This window comes from Tiliqua scincoides, chromosome 4, assembly GCF_035046505.1.
Source record: "Tiliqua scincoides isolate rTilSci1 chromosome 4, rTilSci1.hap2, whole genome shotgun sequence".
Taxonomy (NCBI): domain Eukaryota; kingdom Metazoa; phylum Chordata; class Lepidosauria; order Squamata; family Scincidae; genus Tiliqua; species Tiliqua scincoides.
In genome coordinates, this window is record NC_089824.1 from 46,151,968 (window position 1) to 46,171,610 (window position 19,643).

The following is a 19,643-nucleotide window of genomic DNA, read 5'->3' on the forward strand; positions in this document are numbered from 1 at the left end:
TCTCTCCCCCCCCCCCAAAGTTCAATGCCTATTTGGGTATATTAATGGGAATTGGTCCTCACTTTTTGGGGGGCAGGCAATGCAGGACATGGTCAGAGCATGTTTACAAACAGAGGTTTATAACCTGTAAGCTTGGGTGTAAAAGTCCAAGGAACATCATGTGTACATGAAGCCTCAGCTATAAACAAACACAATTTGTGAGACTATGGAATGTGTCTACTGCTGCATGACATGGAAAGCACCCAGTGCTTTTAATACTCCTTGCTGCATAGATGAGACTCACAGCATGCAGTTGTCTTAACTCTTCCCTTTAAACCGAAGAGTTTTTGATTCCAGAATATCAACCATGTGCTTCAGAAACTACTATTTACTTTCAGAAAACTGCTGAAAACAATGACTGATTCTAGGTTTCATGTCTGGGTGTTCTTAGTAAAGACTTGACTCTGTATTTTAACATAATGGCTGTGACATGAACTGCCTATAATATTTTTGCATTGGTTACTCTTCAGTAAAGCTTCATGTGTATTCCTGAAAAGGCAAATATTGATCATTCATGTTTGTTCAAGTGTCTATGATACTTTAATTTGTAGTTTGATTTCTCTGCTTTGAAATTTAGACTGATTATAGATATGCATGAATTATCATATAGATCAGTAGGTTTAGCTGTGCATGAATATTATTTATCAATAATATTGATTGACCTTCTCTCAAAGTTGAACAGATGTACTAAGAACATGACTGGCTCTTTATTCTGTCCTTCCAGGAAAAAAAAAATGAAAAATTGTGTGTGAAAACAGGGAGGGGTAGGGAGGGAGGGCAACCAGTGTAATACTGAGATCTTGTAATTTGGTTGGAGTAGCTAGCTACTTAGCTCTTCTTTCAAAGGATATGCATAATATTGGATTGCTAAAATGGAAACTGTAAGGATTTCCTATGTTAAATCTTCTAATCTATATTTTGTACAATCAGAGCATTGTGGCCATACACCAACAAAAGAACTGTTTAGGAGCTAAATTTATTCATCATATCAATACAAGTAGGTTTTTTGTCATATTGCCATATTGGGTCATGCCAGTGGCATAGCTGTCCCCTCGGCACCGGGGGCTGTGACTCTCCATCCCGTTCCAAAAGTGCCTGACACAGAAGTAGTTGCGGTGATGTGATGTGATGATGTCACTGCCAATTACTTCTGTGTTACGGCACTCAGAGCTTTGGGGTTTGGTGTTCTTGCTAGCACTTCCACAGTTGTGAACTGCTCCTAGAGAGAGGTCCCAAGAGTGGACCTGCTAGATACGTCCCCTGATCTAGATGTCTGCTGCCCTCATTCTTTGTGTCCTTGGGATAGCTTAGCAATGAAAACTCTTCATGCGTACTCTTCTTAATACTAGTCAGATACATTGAAAGTTAAGAAAATACAGCTGGAATAGTTGACCACTTGTCAATTCTCCTGTAGGCAGTGTGATTTATTTATTTTTAATCTAGAAGTAAATTTCTAAGCTAGCACTTTGTAGAGAGTGAACATCTAACTTTAAACTTAAAATACTATTGTAGGATTCTGACAAAACTTCTGGAAGTATCAGATGACCCACAGGTCCTTGCTGTAGCTGCCCACGATGTGGGAGAATATGTGCGACACTACCCTCGAGGGAAACGGTATGGAAGCCTTTTCACTTGGGTCTTGCATCAGAGTTAATGCCAAAGCTGCAGATGTGGAAGGGATTGTTTGACTGCTTTAAGGTCTAAAAGGAATCAAGATATAATGTAGGTGCCCACTTGATTGCTGTCTAAATGATATGCCTTGGAGCTTTGAAATGGGAAAAGCAAAATCAGAAGTTAGTTGAGAAGTGATTGAGGCTTACTTAGTAGACAATGTGATTGTTCCATTGGAAAATATTTTAAAAGGCAGCTTAGCAGACTACAAAATTATCTCACTGCCACTGATTTACCATTTCAGGTTTATGATTTGGGGGTTGTGAAGCAAAGTAGTGTGCGAGGTTGGTGCCTTCAGTAATCGGAAGTAGGATGAAATAGATACATGCTTAGGCTGCCATCCTATACACACGTAACTGGGAGTAAGTCCTATTGACTTTAATGCATGTCTTGGGCGCATTCCAGCATTGGCATAGCTGTGCCAGTGGGGCATGTGCTGCATCCTGCAGTTGGGAGGCAGTCACGGAGGCCTCCTCAAGGTAAGGCAATGTTTATTGCCTTACCTCAGAGTTGCATTGCCCTTACCTCGGTGCTGGAAAATTGGTTAGAATTGTGCCCTTAGTAGACATGCATAGGATTGGGCTGTTATATACCTTCTCACTACTATTTTCTATCCATGCTTCTCCCTCTTTTTTCAGTGTGATTGAGCAGCTTGGTGGGAAACAACTTGTAATGAACCACATGCATCATGAAGACCAGCAGGTTCGCTATAATGCATTACTTGCTGTTCAGAAGTTGATGGTCCACAACTGGTATGTGAAGACTAACTTCCACTTTGTAGCATGAATTACTTTTGTGATGTGTAAAGCCAGAATCCATAGTTATAATTTATCACTAAAACACATAATGACTTGGGACCGCTGTAACAATAACTGTTGGTACCAGGAACCAAAGCATTGAACATTTTGAGTTTGGTTCTTATACAGGTTCATCAATATTTTATTTTTTATAAACACTCCAGTTCAGATACTAACTTTTAAAAAGTGGTAACTGTCTCGGACACATTACACTAATGTTTCACCCAGAATAATATAGAATTGTTGCTTGCTGCCTTATGAAATGAATGCAGTTAACTATGTCCCTTGACAAGTGTTATTTTTCTAAAAACAATGTTTATTGCTAGGGTTGAGGAACTTTCTTTGGTCACTAACAACTTGGTTTACTCCAAGTCAGGAAGGTTCCAGGATGTGGCCTTTGTTTACAAGTTCAGATTTACAAGCAAAGTGCAGCTATCATTAAATTTGCACAAAAAGAAAGGCAAGGCTTCTCTTAAGCTAGCCAACTGCTCTGGGGAAAATGTGTAACAGGAGTTTCATTGACCTGCAGATACCATGCAACACTGTAAAGTTAGTGGTCCTTTTCAATTGTGGCAGGATCTCATTGTGAGGGCCAACATTTTTAGACTGCAGTCAAAGTAGTAGTGCTGGCAATACAGAGAACTTCTCTCTGTAGCTCAAATCTTTCATCTTTCTGGTGGCAGTAAATATAAGTCCCTGTGATTTGCTTATTTAATAAGTATTTAGATAGCACTTCGCTGAGCATGCAGAGTGTTACATGTATTATCTTGTTGTCATCCTTATAATTCTGTAAGGTAAGTGCATATTGGCCCACACTGTAGCTTTGCATTGAAGTGGAGTCTTGATTTAAAGCTACCTAGCAAATTCATGGCATTGGCAAGATTCAAATCTGGGAGTTCTGATTTACAGCTCGGTCTCATAGCATTTGCTTCTTCTATAGCGTGGTGCTCCTTAGCCATCACCGACGTTTCTGTACCAAAAACACTATGGTGTTTGAAAAATGCCACTTTATCCAAAATCTGTGATTCAATAGGCATTTGAGACCTTTATTGTCTCCAGTTTCCCATTTTTCTTTGCAAGCCACCATTGATGGCTACATGGAATGCTAGAACATAAAAGGAGCATAGCACTGTGATAAGCTTTTTGTCAATAAAGTCCTGGTGCAGCTTGTATCTGTTTTTGGTAATCGGCAGGATCATCAAGTTGCCTTTCATTAACTAACAGATCTGTAGCGATTGACATTTCTATAAATAATTCTGCCCCTCTGAGGGGTGGGAGTAATAAAATGTCCAAGCTTTGCACAGTATTCATCTTGAGCTCTGATGATTCCTGTTAAAAAGATAAAATGCACAGTGAATTACAAATTTAACTGGCTTTAAAAATACAGTACGAGCAATTTTAAGAACTCTCAATAAAACTTGCATAGGATTCTGAAGTGGTTTAATACATCAGTGGTTATTTAAAAATAAAAAAGCCTCATTCTATGTTAACAAGCATGCATATGTTTGTTTCCTGTATGGAAATAGCACCGTGGTGGTATGAAGCTGCATAAATATATTTTTGGACAAGCATGCATGTTTGTTTCCTGTATGGAAATAGCACTGTGGTGCTATGAAGCTGCATAAATATATTTTTGGATCTGAAATATTCTGTGTATATCCTATGCATGTTTTATAATTCATGACTCTTCCCTTGCTGAAACAGACATTTTAGACTTCTCTCTTTCCAGGGTTTTATTTTGGGATTTTGCTCTGCTTAATCAATTTTTGTTGTTCAAGTCAACATTTTGGTGTCCTTGATGTGAGGACACACCTTCATATTAGGAGAAGAAACTGCAGATCAGCCATTGGTCCACTTAGCTTCATGTTGACTGTACATATTGACAGAGACTCTCTAGGGCAGGGTTGTCAAACAAGGCCTGTGGGCTGGATATGGCCTGTGGCAGCTCTTTATCTAGCTCCCATGATAATTGGGCTTTCCCAGCACCAGTCGATTGCTGGATATGACCTGTGGAATCTCTTTATCTAGCTCCCATGATATTTGGACTTTCCCAGCACTACCATCAGCTCCTCTCAGCTGCTGAGCTGTGAAGTGATGCATCAGCAGAAGTGGTGCTGCTGAAAAGGCAGCTCACATAATAATTGGGCTCTCCTATATCTTGAAAATATGATCAAGCTTTGCATATTTTGTCTTCTGTCATTTACAGCTAATGAGTTCCTAAGCAAAAAAATTGCTTATTGCTGGTTATCAACTGCTTACTGACATCACTTCTGACCTTCAGCAGGCAGCATGAATGTTGTTTGGCCCACTATATGAAATGAATTTGACACCCCTGCTCTAGGGTTTCAAAGAAGGATCTTTCCCAACTCTACCTGGAGATGTTGGGATTTGAACCTGGGACCTTCTGGGACTCCTGCAATGCTTGAAGTATAAGTGAAAACCTACACAATACCAGACAAGTAAAAAATAACTGGGCATGATTCAGCCACTTTAACTGAACCTACCCTTTAAATCAGGGGTCTCCAAACTTTTTGGCCAGAGGGCCGCATGAAATATCTGGCTCAGTGCTGAGGGCCGGAAAAAAATTTAAATATAAAATTCAAATAAATAAATTAGAGATGGAACTTGGATGAATGAATAAATGAATGAGTGGGTTCATTCACTCAGCCTCTCCGGCCCTCTGAACACACTGCAGATGCAATCAGAGCACAGCTCTGGTCATGTTCAGTCAAGTGGGCCAGAGGCTTTCAGGGGAGAAGAGGCTGGCCACGGGCCGGATATAGGCTTGCTGTGGGCCACATCTGGCCCCCGGCCCAGGGTTTGGAGACCCTTGCTTTAAATCAGTGGGACATAAAATACAATACACTTTCTCTTCCTGCGTACTCTCTTCCTGAAATGAATGGAATATTTATAAACATGCTTACATTCTGCTTAAACAGGAGCCCTTTATTCAAATTCCTTTTTCATTAAACTGATAAAATTCATAAAACTACAACACTGGTTTCTGTGTAATTGGCATTATTTTACAACCCTTTATGTCAGAAATAAGCCTAGACATGTAGACATCTAGCCATTGCGGACTGCCTATTGAAGGGATCAGTGTTACGAGTACATTGCTTATACAGTACTGCATTAATAAGATTGGCATGTCCTTGAACTGTTAGGCACTGTGCATACTTCTTTCCAAAGGAAATGGTAACCACTCCTTTTTAAAAAAAACTCTGAAAGCCTCCTTAAACATTCTTCAACCTTTTAAAAAAAGTCCTTTCCCCTGCTTTCTTTCAGGGAGTATCTTGGGAAGCAGCTTCAGTCAGAGCAACCTCAAACAGCCACAGCACGAAGCTGAGACTCTCGTTTTGATGGATGTAATTGGAGCAGCGAAGAGAGAACCAGAAGTGTGAGCAAGAAAATAATGTGGTTACGATTCTCACAGTCTCTCCTGCTATGGTGTAGATTTCTTTCCAATTACTCTTCCACTGTTGTTGTCTGGAGTAAAACTTAATGTCTAGTAAACAGTTTATGTCCGTTTGCTAGCTGGCATCTTTCTGTATTGTGAAAATATCCAAGAAATATAGCTGATATGTGCTGCCTTTTATTTTATGTATTTATTGTCTCCAAATATGAAAAAGCATTAAAGAATAGTCATTCCATATTGTAATTGTCTCACTGTTGCTTGTTCTCTACTTGCCATTAATGGTACTCACTGAGGGAAATCAGTATTCAAACACTCTCTAATAGAGTAAAGCTCTATGAATATAGTAAGCTATAAAACAAATTTATAAACCTCACTGGATTCTTCAGAATTGTAAACTATAGGATTCAGTAGTAAACTAGCAAACAAGAACTTGTTTCTTTTTTTACTATAGTAAGTTATATGTTATACATTGTGGTTCTTCCTACACTTTGCTACTAATTACTTAACAAGCATGTGATTTAATGTAATAAAAAGTAAAATGAGATTTGTGCTCTAGTTCAGGCTTAATCTGTTTTGGTTTTATTAGAATAATACTTCATACAGTGCTGTCTTGTTAGCTGATCACATATGTGGCAAAATAGCAGATACAATAATACTTAATTCTATCAACTTCACAGAATTTGGCAACAAACAGGGTGCATTTGTTTTATAATTTTCTGGATCTTTTATCCTAGAACTTTTGATAGATTAATTTTTGCAGTTTGAAAGCTTATGGGACTATGTTTTATGCCTATTAAAAAAATTATATTCTGCTCTTATTCCAAGATACAAGAGGGTTTGCAATAAGAACAATTTAAAGACATAAAACAAAATTGTAAATTAGACAAACAAAAGTTCCTGTTGAACCCAATATTGTAGATAATTAATTTTGGAGTTAACAACTGCCTAGTATGTGAGTACATGTTTCCAAATGTGCAGGTCACATGTGGAGGAAAAACTAGCACTTTTGAGATTTTTGAGTACACATGGCAACAGTGGTTGGTGCCCAGATGAACAGCCTGGAAGTTTAATACTGCTGTAAAGAACCTTAGGGATTGCCAATACCTAATATAAAATAGATGGATTGCCCATGTCCAGCCTGACAGTTTATAAATACTAATTTGAGAGAGCCACAAGGCTGGTCTAAGTTTTACTATTTCAAATGAATTTCAATCCACTTCTTTTCTTCATTCCCACATTGCTTTAGGACCTTAAAAACTTCATGGTTCTAATGCAGTGGTTTTCAACTGCCGTGAGGCAGCCTCAGGTGTGCCGCGGGGCCAGATTAGGCAGGCAGCAGCCAAGCCCGACCCTTATGCAACCCTCACTCAGCAGCAGCGGAAAAAGGAGGAGCAGGAGGAGCAGCAGCAGCAGCGGCTGCTTTGCATCTCCTGCAAGAGGAAGGCTGCAACCCAATCCTCATTTACCTGGAAGTAAGTCCCATTGACTATTATGGGGCTTACTTCTGAGTAGACAAGCCTGGGATTGGGTATTAAGTCCCTTGTTGCCTGCCTGATTGGGCAGCCAAAGGAGCCTGGAGGTCTGGGCGGAGTGAGTGAGAAGGAGGGAGCCAGGGGCAGGCAAGCAGGTAGGAAGCCAGGGAGCCTGCTGAGGCCACCAGCCTAAGAATGGGATGGCTTGGCTCAGGGTCCACAAAAGTCCCTTTTCCTTGCCACAGTTGCCTGCAGCTCCCCAAAGCGACCCTCCCTGCCTTTCTTTTGCCTTTCAGAGGAAGGGTGCTGGGCCACAATCCTATCCACACTTTCCTGGGAGTAAGCCCCATTGACTATAAGGGGACTTACTTCTGAGTAGACATGCTTGGGATTGGGCTTTTGGTAACACTTTTTTCTGAAATACAGGAGCAGGCAATTGGCAGGGAGGGAGAGAATGTGAGGCAAGTGATTCTGGACCTTTGGAAGGTGGGGATGAGTGAGGGGAAGGACAATAAGAGAGGTGCTAACTGCAATTATGAGATGGGGGAAATGTGCCTGTGGGAGGGGGTGGGGTAGGGGAGAGGAGGAGAGAGAAGTGCCAACTGCCTGCTCCTGTATTTGAGAAAGAAGAGTGCAATTAAAAGCCCAATCCTAGGCATGTCTACTCAGAAGTAAGACCCACAGGCACATTCCCCTCCAATGTCCCCCCTAGTCTTTGGCTGCAATCCTAATCACACTTTCCTGAGAGTAACCCCCATTGGACAAAATAGGACTTACTTCTGAGTAGACTTGGTTAGGATTGTGCCCTTTGTCATGTAATGATTTAATTGTATTAATTATATTAATTAAAAATTAATTGTAATGTAGTAATTTAATATAAGTAAAAAAACTGGGAATGTGCCTTAATTTTAGTGCCTTGACAGTGTGCCGTGAGCTGAAAAAGGTTGAAAATGGCTGTTCTAATCTGGGAGTCTAGTGATTTCCAAATCTAGTCATGGGGGTCCAGTGATTTCCAAATTATTGTCTACTTTTTCTCATGTCTTGTTTTGGTATCTTTTTAGATCTGATCTACACATAACATGCTGCACAACCATAACCACCACCCCTCACCACCCCTTTTGAATGCCAGTCATATTTTGTGTACTTGCAAGTAGCTCAAGACACCATTTGGGCAATGATGTTGCAATTAAATTGCTTTTAATATGTGCATAAAGACTGTAGTGCAGCCTGCTGTCCCTGGGGCTCTTCAGACGTTCTTTACCCATCTTCTAAGGGGTTACTGGTAAACCAGCTTAGTCAGGTATCTAGCTACTCTAGCAGTACCAATGGGACTAGATCCACCCTAAAATATCCAAATACCCATACCTGTCTCACCTACTGAGTTAAAGAGTAAGAAATTCTTCCTTGTTTCAGGAGGAGAGATCTGGTTGGGGTATAGAGTTACAATCTGCTGTCCAAGAAGAATATGCAACATGGAATTCAGGGAACAGAGCTTCTTGCTAACTCATTGCAAAGATCTGTGAGACTTGGTTGTACATTTTAGGAACTTGCATGCAAAATTGACAAAATGGCAAAACCTGCTTTAAAACATTGGATGGGGTGAAACAAAGGTTGTAACATGTATTTCCCCTCAGGAAGAAGGATTGGGTATCTGGATGAAGCAAAGATAAGAGACTCACAAATCACCTACAGTTTAGCCTGCTGCATTCCTAACTCTGACATACTCACTTTGAGGTGACTGACAGCCCCCTCCTAAGCTTCCCAGGGCCTGGAGGAACAGTGGCACCAAAATGGTGACTATTGTATCCTGTGGGCGCAGGGAATCCACTGGAAGTCTTCTCGGGGATAGGGGACTCTTGTCCCCTTCCGAGTAAAGCCCTAGGCCTCCCAATGGGGCTTCTCAAGTCTGTGCTATTTTGCTGGCACACACTAAACACCCTTTAGGATTTTAGGATCTGGCAGAGGAGGCCCCCTTCTTGGTAGAGCACCTTTGCAGAACGAGGAGAGGAGGGAGGGCAGGCTATGGTCCAGCACCAGTTAGAGAGCATTGCGCCAGTGAGTACCCAGCGCAGGTGGTGTGCTTGTACCACCAGTGCTGGAGCCCATAGAATTGGGCTCTAAGTTCTCTCCATGACAAAACAAACTCTCTGCTTGTGGAAAGCTAGTACATCAGGCTAGGCTAACTTTCTCAACCAGAGTAAAATCATTGACTGAGAAGCTGGTATAAGAAAAATGGAAAAAGATCCTTGTTTTACATTTGCAACATTAGGTAGTTGCAAATGCAACTTATGCAATTATCAGAAGAGAATGCATTGCCATGGGAGACAGTGGGATGGATCTAGAGTGGCCCTTTCACTGAAGTAAAGTGACTTGAGATGCCACTCATTGCAATGCTACGTATTGTGTCAATATAAAATGTCAGTTTACCATTTTGTTTCAGATTATGTCATGCATGCAGAGCTGATACTGTTAAAGATAAGATTATTCAACTTGGAAGAGGCAAAACTAAGGCAAAATTTTAAGTATTACTGGAATTCATCATATGTAGATAGGACCTAAATGATTTTGAAGAGTGTTCACAGAACAGGTGTCAGAATACTCAGGGCAGAACCAATTTAAAATGTTTTCCTCTGGGTACTTATATTAGTAAATGTACTGCTGCCTGGAACAGATGTCTGGTATATGATAGCATTCCTCTACATTACGGTGCCACCCTCCACTTCCATATTGTATAATTATCTAAAATTGATCTGTACCACTTGAATAACTTGTTAGTTTAGCCTGGGGAAGACAAAACTAAGAGGGACCATAAGATCAATCCTCAAGTATCTGAAGGGCTGTCATACAAAAGAAGGGGAGGACTCACGGTCTCTGACTCCTAAAGGCAGGACTACGAGAACCCAATGGGCTGAAATGACAGGGGAGTAGATTTAGGCTAGATATGAGGAAAAATTTCCCAAGTAGAGCTATCTAAATCTGCAGCAATCTGCCTTGTATAGTAGTGGACTTTCCTCCTTGGAGGTTTTCAAGCAGAAGCTGAAAAACTACTTGTCAGGGATGCTATCGCAGCCACCTATGCTTTAAGTTTCCTAGAGTGCTTCCTTCTAGTGCTAAGGTCTACCCACCTGCTAGATATTCTGGTTGGCCTTCAGCAGCAACCAATAAACCTATTAAATCCTTTTGCAGAAGTATTTGCACATCACTCTACAGCCCAGAAGGCTTCTCTCAAAGAGGAAGGGCCAGACTAGGTAAGAGCCTTGCGCCTGGAACTCTTGCAGACTTCTTTTTTGTTCAGAGCTAACCTGGGGGATATTTATGCCCCCCACCCTATTTGCCTAATTTAAATGTGTGTTTATTAAACATTATAATCTGGGTGCTTATTTTCATAAAGCAAAGGTCCCAAAGTGACTTACAGAAAAAAAACCCTTTAAAATAACAATTCATAAAGGACGATAAAATGGGTACAATTAAAATATGCTAAAAGGATGGAAAAGCACTAAAATAGCAGAACAAATATTGATGGAGATAATCAAAGTCCTGAAGTTGCCACCTGCCCTACAGGTGCTATATGGGGGTGTGCCATTTTAAATTGGAAAAATAGCTCAGCCACAGATTTGCATATCTCTTCCCTCCAGCTCCACTTCCTTAGGTGGATTTCTCATTCCTGTTCCCTCCCCCAGCTGTATGTGCAAGCACATGCCTACCCCCTACCTCGCAGCATTTGAGCATCTCTTCTAATTTGGCACTAAGTAGCAACTCAAGAGGAGCTCAGTGGGGTGCATTATGTCATTAGTCACCTATTGGTTGATGGTGCTGGTAGAAATGTTTTGGTTAAAGCAATGGCAAAAGAAGGTCTCCATGAATTATAGTACAAGGGGGGCAACTGTCCACCAAAGGTGGTGTGAGCCAGAGATGGTACAAAAAAAGAAAAAAAAAGAAAAAAGAGGGGAAGAGAGTGAGGTGTGTCCAGAGAGACATTTTTATCTCAAAAGAAGTTGTATTGCTTATCATGAGAATCTAGGAGCTTAGGTCTGGTATGTTGAAAGGGTGCTTCCAAATAAACTAGAATAAGTGTGGTTACACTATATTTGATCAGGCAGCACCAAAATAGTTGCTACTATATCCTGTGGGCCTGGGGTAACTGCCGGAGTCTCCTCAGGATAAGGGAACGTGTAAAGCTCTGGTGGCCCCAATGGGTCTTCTAGGACACTGTTTTGCTGGTGCAGAACTGAGGAGGCCCATGTAGTGTCTCTTGGCTTGGGAGGGGGTATAGGGTGCTGCTGCAGAATCTGCTGCTGTCTCCGACCCTTCCTGGGCATGATCCTCCCTCTGCCCAGTTCCACCATCCACCTGCCTTCCTCTGGCCTCCCCCTCACACACCAAAAAGCTGCTCTGTCGGCCAGTGAAGAAACTTACTGCTGGCTGCTCCTGCACCAGGTCCTCCGGGAACCAGGGCTTTTTTTGTAATGGAACGCACCAATAGGAACGTTCCATGTAATGGAACAGCATTCCAGCACCTTTTTTCCCCCTCCTCCTGGCCCCCACCTTTTTTCCCCCTCCCTGCAGCACTGCTGGCTAGGGAGGGATTCGAACCGGCACCTTTTTCCCCCTCCGCCTGGCCCCCACCTTTTTCCCCTGCACTGCTGGCTAAGGAGGGATTCGAACCTCCAACCTTGTGCTCCACAGCCCAGCACTCTCTCTCCATTGGGCTATAGGAAAGCCTATTGTCAAAGTGTTCAGAACTAATATATAAGGTCCTGAGCCCAGCTGGTGGCCATCAGTGCCTCAAGTATTAGTTCCAAACACTTTGAGCATAAGACTTCCAGTGGCTCAGTTACTAAAGTGCTGGTCTGTGGAGCCAGAGGTTGGGGGTTCAAATCCCTGTAAGGAATAATTTTTTTTTTCTTCTTTTTTTTTTAGGTGGGGAGGTAAATAAATAAAAGATTACACTTGTTAATCTTAAACTTGTTCTTGTAAGTGGGTTCCTGCACCTTTTATTTTTTTTTACACAAAAAGCACTGCCCCGGCCTCCCTGCACTCACTCACCGCCTGAGCCCAGCCCGCCTTTCCTCTCCCCGCTCTGCTTCCAAGCGGTGGAGGGCGCGGGGACATGTGTGGAGCAGGACGACGACGACGACGACGACGAGGGACAGCAAGCCAGGGAGACGGGTTGCAGCACCCAGGTACTGGCTTGGCAAGAGGAGGGGGGGAAGGAAGCTGGCTAGTGCAGCCCCTGCACCTGAGACAGCCTAGGCATGGTAAGTCCCCTTGTGTTCAGTGGGGCTTACTCCCAGGAAAATGTGGATGGGATTGCAGCCCAAGCCTATGCAGGTCTACTGAGAAGTAAGTCCCCTTGTGTTCAGTGGGGCTTACTCCCAGGAAAATGTGGATGGGATTGCAGCCCAAGCCTATGCAGGTTTACTGAGAAGTAAGTCCCCTTGTGTTCAGTGGGGCTTACTCCCAGGAAAATGTGGATGGGATTGCAGTCCAAGCCTATGCAGGTCTACTCAGAAGCAAGTAATTCATTCATTTTTATAGTTATTAATATAAGGCTTGGCTGATCTAAATTAATTAAACAAAAATTATTACTAATAATTTAGTAGCTTTGTAATGTCATCAACAGGAGATTTAGGTTTTTAACTATAAATGGGGAAGCTTAAGTGTCTTTGCTGCATTATAATAACACTTAGGAAATATGTATTCCTCTGTGCAGTAGGTCAGATCATTGTTGTCTATTAATTTTTGGTTTTTTTAGACTATATTTAATAATCACTATTATAATGGGGAATGGGGACATAGTACACAGGGGAAAGGGGGGAACCACAAAAGAGGGGTTAATGAATTGATTAAGTTATGAATCAAAAATCATGTGGTCACACACCCTCTATTGGTTCAAGATGAGTTGTAAAATAGATTATATTCCGGTATTATATAATTTATCTATTTTACAATTCATCTTTTGTGTTTATTCTTCTGCTCCCCCCCTTGTGTGCTTATATTGCGCATTCATTGTTATCTGATCACATATTTCTCTTTTTTTTTTTGCACCAATCATGTTTCAGTGTCTTGAGCCAATAGGGGGTATGTGACCACATGATTTTTGATCCATAACTTGTTTATTAATCAATTAATTAACCCATCTTTTGTGCCCCCTCTCCCCTGTGTGCCAATTGATTTGGGTTCAAACAAATCTGTAGAGTGATGTAATGTAATCATTTTTTATATTTTGCCTTCATCAATTGTTTTAACCAATATTTATTAAATGTTTAAATTTTTTGGTTGTTACATATTTGCAAATACATGCAACAAGCCGTGATATAATCCTTGGTGTGCGCTCCCGACATCTCTTTTTGTTCTTCTCTCTTGAAGATCTCCCCTCATTTTCTAGTTCTTAAGTAGTTGGGGAATGGGGATTTAAAGAGAGAGAAATGTATTGTATTGGCAACCTTCAGTCTCGAAAGACTATGGTATCGAGAAATGAGATGAATGAATGAATGAATGAATAAATAAATAAATAAATAAAAGATTTATTTTATTTTAAATAAAAAATATTTTATATATTTATATATACATATTATATATTTATATATATATTAAATAAAATATTTTATTTTAAATAAATTTAAAAATAAATAAATAAATAAAAGATTAACAAGTCGTGAGTTCCTGCACCTTTTTTTTTTTTTTTTTACAAAAAAAGCACTGCCCGGAACTGAAACCCAGCGTCAACTGGCAGCCTCAGTGCCAGCACTGCATGTTGCAGTAAAGCACTTTACAACACTTTTGTGACACCTGGTGCTGGCGATGCAAGAATTATGCCCTCAGCTTCCTGTGCAGCTTGTTAATTCTATAGTATATCTTCCTAGGTGGTGAAGAGGGACCAGATGTGGGGGAGAATACCTCTGTGACCTGTGTCTCAGGCCATGCACAATCAGTTCTCTTCTGGAACCTCGAGCTTTTATCACCATGGTACCACCCCTACTGTAGGCTGTTGAAATGGCTCTGAAACCAAAAATTAAACCAAACAAAGCATCAGTTTGCCCAAGAAATTCCATCACTTTTATGCAAATATAACTTTAATGAGGGGGGGGGAGGAGGCAGGCTCAGCAGGCTCTCTGATTTTCCTTATTGTCATATAATGGTTGCGGCTGCCAAATGGTTCTCGGAGTACCCCTTGAGTTCTACTTAATGGGTTGTTCTTTGTCAAAAGTCAGAGTGAAGGGTGTTTGAAAATCAAATCAAAACCCAGTTATTCCCCTTGTATTCTCAGAGATACTGCCAGATGCCCGCAGTTTGTGCCTGCTGTGTTATGTGGATTGTTTTTTGTTTTCCCCCAGTTGGTCATTAATTTTACTATCTATAAAGACAATTTGGTTTTCTTTGCCTATAGACAGAATTGTTGATTCAAGGATGGTAGCGACGAATTCCATTGCAAACTGGGAGATGATCCAGACATGCACTCTGTTTTCAATTCCTCAGATTTGAACAGCTTGTCTCAGACCCCTGAATTAATTGCATTTTGGTTTGTGTGAGCCAAGCCTCGCAAAGGCATTCTCATTTGATTTCAGCCTCCTGGAAGTAAATGACAGCTATGCCGCTGATAAGGTGTTCAGCTGGGAAAAGGGCATAACAGAAAGGCCCCTGGGAGAGCTATTGATTGAGCATTGGCACCAATGGTGGATGTTTTTCAGAACTGCCAATTCATCCAGGACCAAACTGTGGTAGCCAAGTTGTTGACATTCTGCAATGTGTGAGGTCGGGCTGAAATATCTGCTTGCTGCTGAGCATTAGTCACATAGTTCTGCCATTCTCCAAAGAGGGTCACATTATATAGCATGTAGGTTACCAAACAAACATGTGCTAAAGAAAGACGGTCAGGAATCCTGATAGTATTGGCAACCTTCAGTCTCGAAAGACTATGGTATCACGCTCTGAAAGGTGGTTCTGGCACAGCGTCTAGTGTGGCTGAAAAGGCCAATCCGGGAGTGACAATCCCTTCCACACCGGGAGCAAGTGCAGTCTGTCCCTGGTCTGTCTCCCTGGCTATGGGCCTTCCTTCTTTGCCTCTTAGCCTCAGACTGTTGGCAAAGTGTCTCTTCAAACTGGGAAAGGCCATGCTGCACAGCCTGCCTCCAAGCGGGCCGCTCAGAGGCCAGGGTTTCCCACTTGTTGAGGTCCATCCCTAAGGCCTTCAGATCCCTCTTGCAGATGGGAATCCTGATGACATCAGATTAACAAGATGGCGAGGGCTGCAGTTCAGTGGCAGAGCACCTAGTTTGCTTCCTGGTCCTTGCTTCAGTCCCTGCCACCTCAGAATGATCCCAATTGCATAGTAAGTGCTGGGCAACCGCTGCCTACTGATGTAGACAATGTTGACCTGGAGTATTGTGTCCAGTTCTGGTCACCACATCTCAAAAAGGACATAGTGGAAATGGAAAAGGTGCAAAAGAGAGCGACTAAGATGATTACGGGGCTGGGGCACCTTCCTTGTGAGGAAAGGCTACGGCGTTTGGGCCTCTTCAGCCTAGAAAAGAGACGCCTGAGGGGGGACATGATTGAGACATACAGAATTATGGAAGGAAAGGATAGAGTGGATAGAGAGATGCTCTTTACACTCTCACATAACACCAGAACCAGGAGACCTCCACTAAAATTGAGTGTTGGGAGAGTTAGGACAGACAACAGAAAATATTTCTTTATTCAGCGTGTGGTCGGTCTGTGGAACTCCTTGCTGCAGGATATGGTGATGGCATCTGGTCTGGATGCCTTTAAAAGGGGATTGGACAAGTTTCTGGAGGAAAAATCCATTACGAGTTACAAGCCATGATGTGTATGTGCAACCTCCTGATTTTAGAAATGGGCTATGGCAGAATGCCAGATGCAAGGGAGGGCACCAGAATGAGGTCTCTTGTTATCTGGTGTGCTCCCTGGGGCATTTGGTGGGCGGATGTGAGATACAGGAAGCTGGACTAGATGGGCCTATGGCCTGATCCAGTGGGGCTGGTCTTATGTTCTTATGACCTAGAGAGAGACCAGAAATTTGGTTCAGTAGATAGCAGTGTCATGCGTCCAAGTTCACAGGAAGGTAGCCCACTTAATATCCAACGCTACCTCTCTATTTAATTGGGTTACATATTTTGACATCAGTTTTCTGTGAGTACTATTGACCTTACTGGAATTTCAGATCCTGCCCAGTATGCCATACAGTAGGTATAACTTGTGGGAAACCAAGCTAAACACAGTCCACCAATGGCTAGATAAACTCGTAAGACTTTGACTATCTTTTTCAGTCTATTTTGATGCTACAGCAGAGTACAGATCTATGTTGCACAAAACTTACTGAGCAAATAGCTCCATATAAAGTTTTATTATTTATAAAATAATTATACTACTTTTATTTATTAAAGTATTCTTTACTTTTTCACATTATTTATAAGCTGCCTTTCAGCAGCTTGCAAGTTCAAAATAATACAAACATTTAGTAAATTAATTAAATACGCAGTCCTTAGAATTAACAATAAAAAGCAACAAAACAATGGTAAAAGCAGCCTAATAATAAAGGCTCTCCAAATAAACATGTTTGAACAATCTGGTAGGCAAGGAGTGGATCACATCAGTGTGGGGATTCCACAGTTGTGGAGCCACCAATGACAAGGCCCTGCTGTCAGCACTTGCCAACTTGTCAACGCTCACAGACCTGACAGCAGGACGACCTCTGTAGCCAATCAATGAGATAAGGTGGGCTCATATGGCTGAAGGTGATCTTTCAAGTAACCTGGTGCCACATCCCAGAGTATATGTTGTATAAGTCAAAAAGTTTACGGTTACAGCAGGTAAGATTATCTTTTGGGGATAAAAGATAGCTGGCATAGCTGTGCCAGTGGGGGATGTGCCAGTTGGGGGGCAGTCACGGAGGCCTCCTCAAGGCAAGGCACTGTTCGTTCCCTTACCTTGGTGCTGGAAAGTTGGTTAGGATTGTACCCTAAGAGTAGTGTGATTGGCAGGAATTCAACACATAAAGTTTCCCTCATTCATGCAACTGTTGGAAGCATAGGAGTACTGCCAGGAAAAACGTGTCAAATGGTAGTGCATACCAGAGCAGCACAACTTGGAGCACTGTCCCAGGCTGATACCACAGCTGCTCCCTCTGCCATGGCACTGTAGACAAGAAAGTTCCTTACTGGGCTTCTCATGTGGTTTTGTGAAACCCAGAAGTGTGACTTCTGGTTTTATTTCATGGGATGGCATACGCTATTCTGCATTTCCAACATTAGGGGCGCAATTCTAACCAACTTTCCGGCACTGACGTAGCCACTATGCAGCCCCCAAGGTAAGGCAACAAACATGCCCTTAGCTTGAGGAGGGCGTCTTGACTACCTCCCCACTGCAGGATGCAGTGCACAGCACATTGGCGCAGCTATGTCAGTGCTGGAAAGTTGGTTAGGACTGCACACTAAGTCACCTGCACTGGAAGCAAGGTAAAGAGGCAGATAAATTGCTTCTCACATGGGCAAGTGGGAAGTGCATCACTGCTGCTTGCAGCAGAGGCAGGCTAGAGGGAGGCAGCAGCAAACTTGAGCTGAAGCACATCCCAGACCTGCTGCGCCCTCCAACCCCTCCCAGCTCGCTGCTGAGGCAATCCACCTCATGGACGGGCAGGCAGTGGAGCATACACATGCGTGCATTTGCGCTACTACCTACCAGATATTAAAAAAACAGACATGTTACACCGGAACTCATTTCTAAGAACTATATAGGACAGGTCAGCAAAACGAGCTGTACGAAAGAGACCCAACATTTGAAATGAAATAAGGATGAAGGCAGCTTTGGAAATTATATATGTAACATTACCTGCCCTTTTCCTTGTATGTTTCCAAAATGGTGTGAACTTTAAGAGTGGGCCTATGGGTATTAAACATATATTTGCTGTTGGAGTATTATTAACTGCCTAAGCTTTTGAAAGGTCATAGTCCTGGAATAAAAGACAGAATAGAAAGTGATTGACAGGATTCTCCAGGCTGTGCCACACTAGGCGTCAACAGTCTACTATCAGAAATTAGAAATATGTATGTAATTGTATTAAGCATATGCTGAAACAGCAAAGTGCCATGTTAAACAAAGATGCCGACAAAGCGGTCTTGATTTCTCAAGGATTTTTGAGTGTGGGGGAAGGTATTTAATTTGGCTTTTCTGTGGCCTGTTCATTTTGATGAGAGAATACTCAATGGAGAAATTGACAACTGGAACTCATTTTTGGAGGAAAGGCTATATATTTGACCCAGAGTGTTCTTAATATTCAGAAGAGGGTTGAGGAATAGCTGATCAATATTTTATAAGTAGTTTATTATGAATATCCACTAATAACACAACTGGTTCCTTCATTTTGCACCACAGTGTAAAAACACATGCCTGTTTCTGATCCATGACTAATAGCAGATTTGCGGACCAGGGATATTTAAGCTGTGGGATCAATACGGAAGGCCAAGAAATCCTTAGCATTGTGAGGCCAAACAGCCTGCTGTTGGAAAATGGAAATCCCCATGCGTTTGTCTGTCAGGGAATTCCAAGGTAACATCCAGTTTGCAGTGCCATGGTTTGTAAGTCTAAAGCCAACTGAAGGCCCAATCCTATCCAATTTTCCAGTGCTGGTGTAGTTGTGCCAGTGAGGTGTGCACTGTATCCTGTGGTGGAGGGGCAGTCACTGGGACCTTCCTCAAGGTATGGTAACATATGTTCCCTTACCACAGGGCTGCATTGCGGCTACACCAGAGTTGGAAAGTTGGATAGGATTGGGCCCTGAAGCAGTTGCCTCAGGTAGTGGATTTGCAAGAGGTACCTGCCTACGTCTACCTCCTCTTGCTTCCTGGATTCAAAAAATAATAAGTAAACGGAGCCATGTGGAAAAGTGGAGAGTGATGGCCAGAGAGTCTCCATTTCTGATAGCCCAGCTCACTACTCTCTTCTGCTAGTTCATGACCCACAAAAATAAATGTTTTATCCATAGCCTGAATCAAGTATAATGTAAGGGCATATTGCTGCTACTCTGCCACCAGCAGGGATTGTTGCCACCCTGAGATACCACAGCAAGAGGCCCATGCTGCTGGGGAATGTGCCCCATTCAGGACCGAGCACTTGTGGGGGTGGTAAACCACTAGGGAGCAGGCAGAACCCTCAGTGCCACCTCAGATCTGGAGTGGTAACAGGTTTGAGGCACCCTGTGTTTCTCCACCATGGAGGATCAGGAGGCCT

The 19,643-nt window shown here is 42.3% G+C and overlaps 1 protein-coding gene across 2 annotated transcripts in view; it reads left to right on the forward strand.

The window, feature by feature from the left end:
* ATP6V1H (ATPase H+ transporting V1 subunit H) overlaps positions 1–6,165 on the forward strand; it is a 35,989-nt gene extending 29,824 nt beyond the window's left edge. The window contains exons 12-14 of one of the 2 annotated variants that reach the window (XM_066623982.1): positions 1,552–1,653; positions 2,349–2,462; positions 5,793–6,165. In XM_066623982.1, the coding sequence (XP_066480079.1) occupies positions 1,552–1,653; positions 2,349–2,462; positions 5,793–5,853 (277 nt within the window). In that variant the 3' untranslated portion in view covers positions 5,854–6,165. The remainder of the gene's footprint in view (positions 1–1,551; positions 1,654–2,348; positions 2,463–5,792) is intronic. The other variant, XM_066623984.1, reaches the window with a different exon arrangement.
* Positions 6,166–19,643: the final 13,478 nt, after the last annotated feature.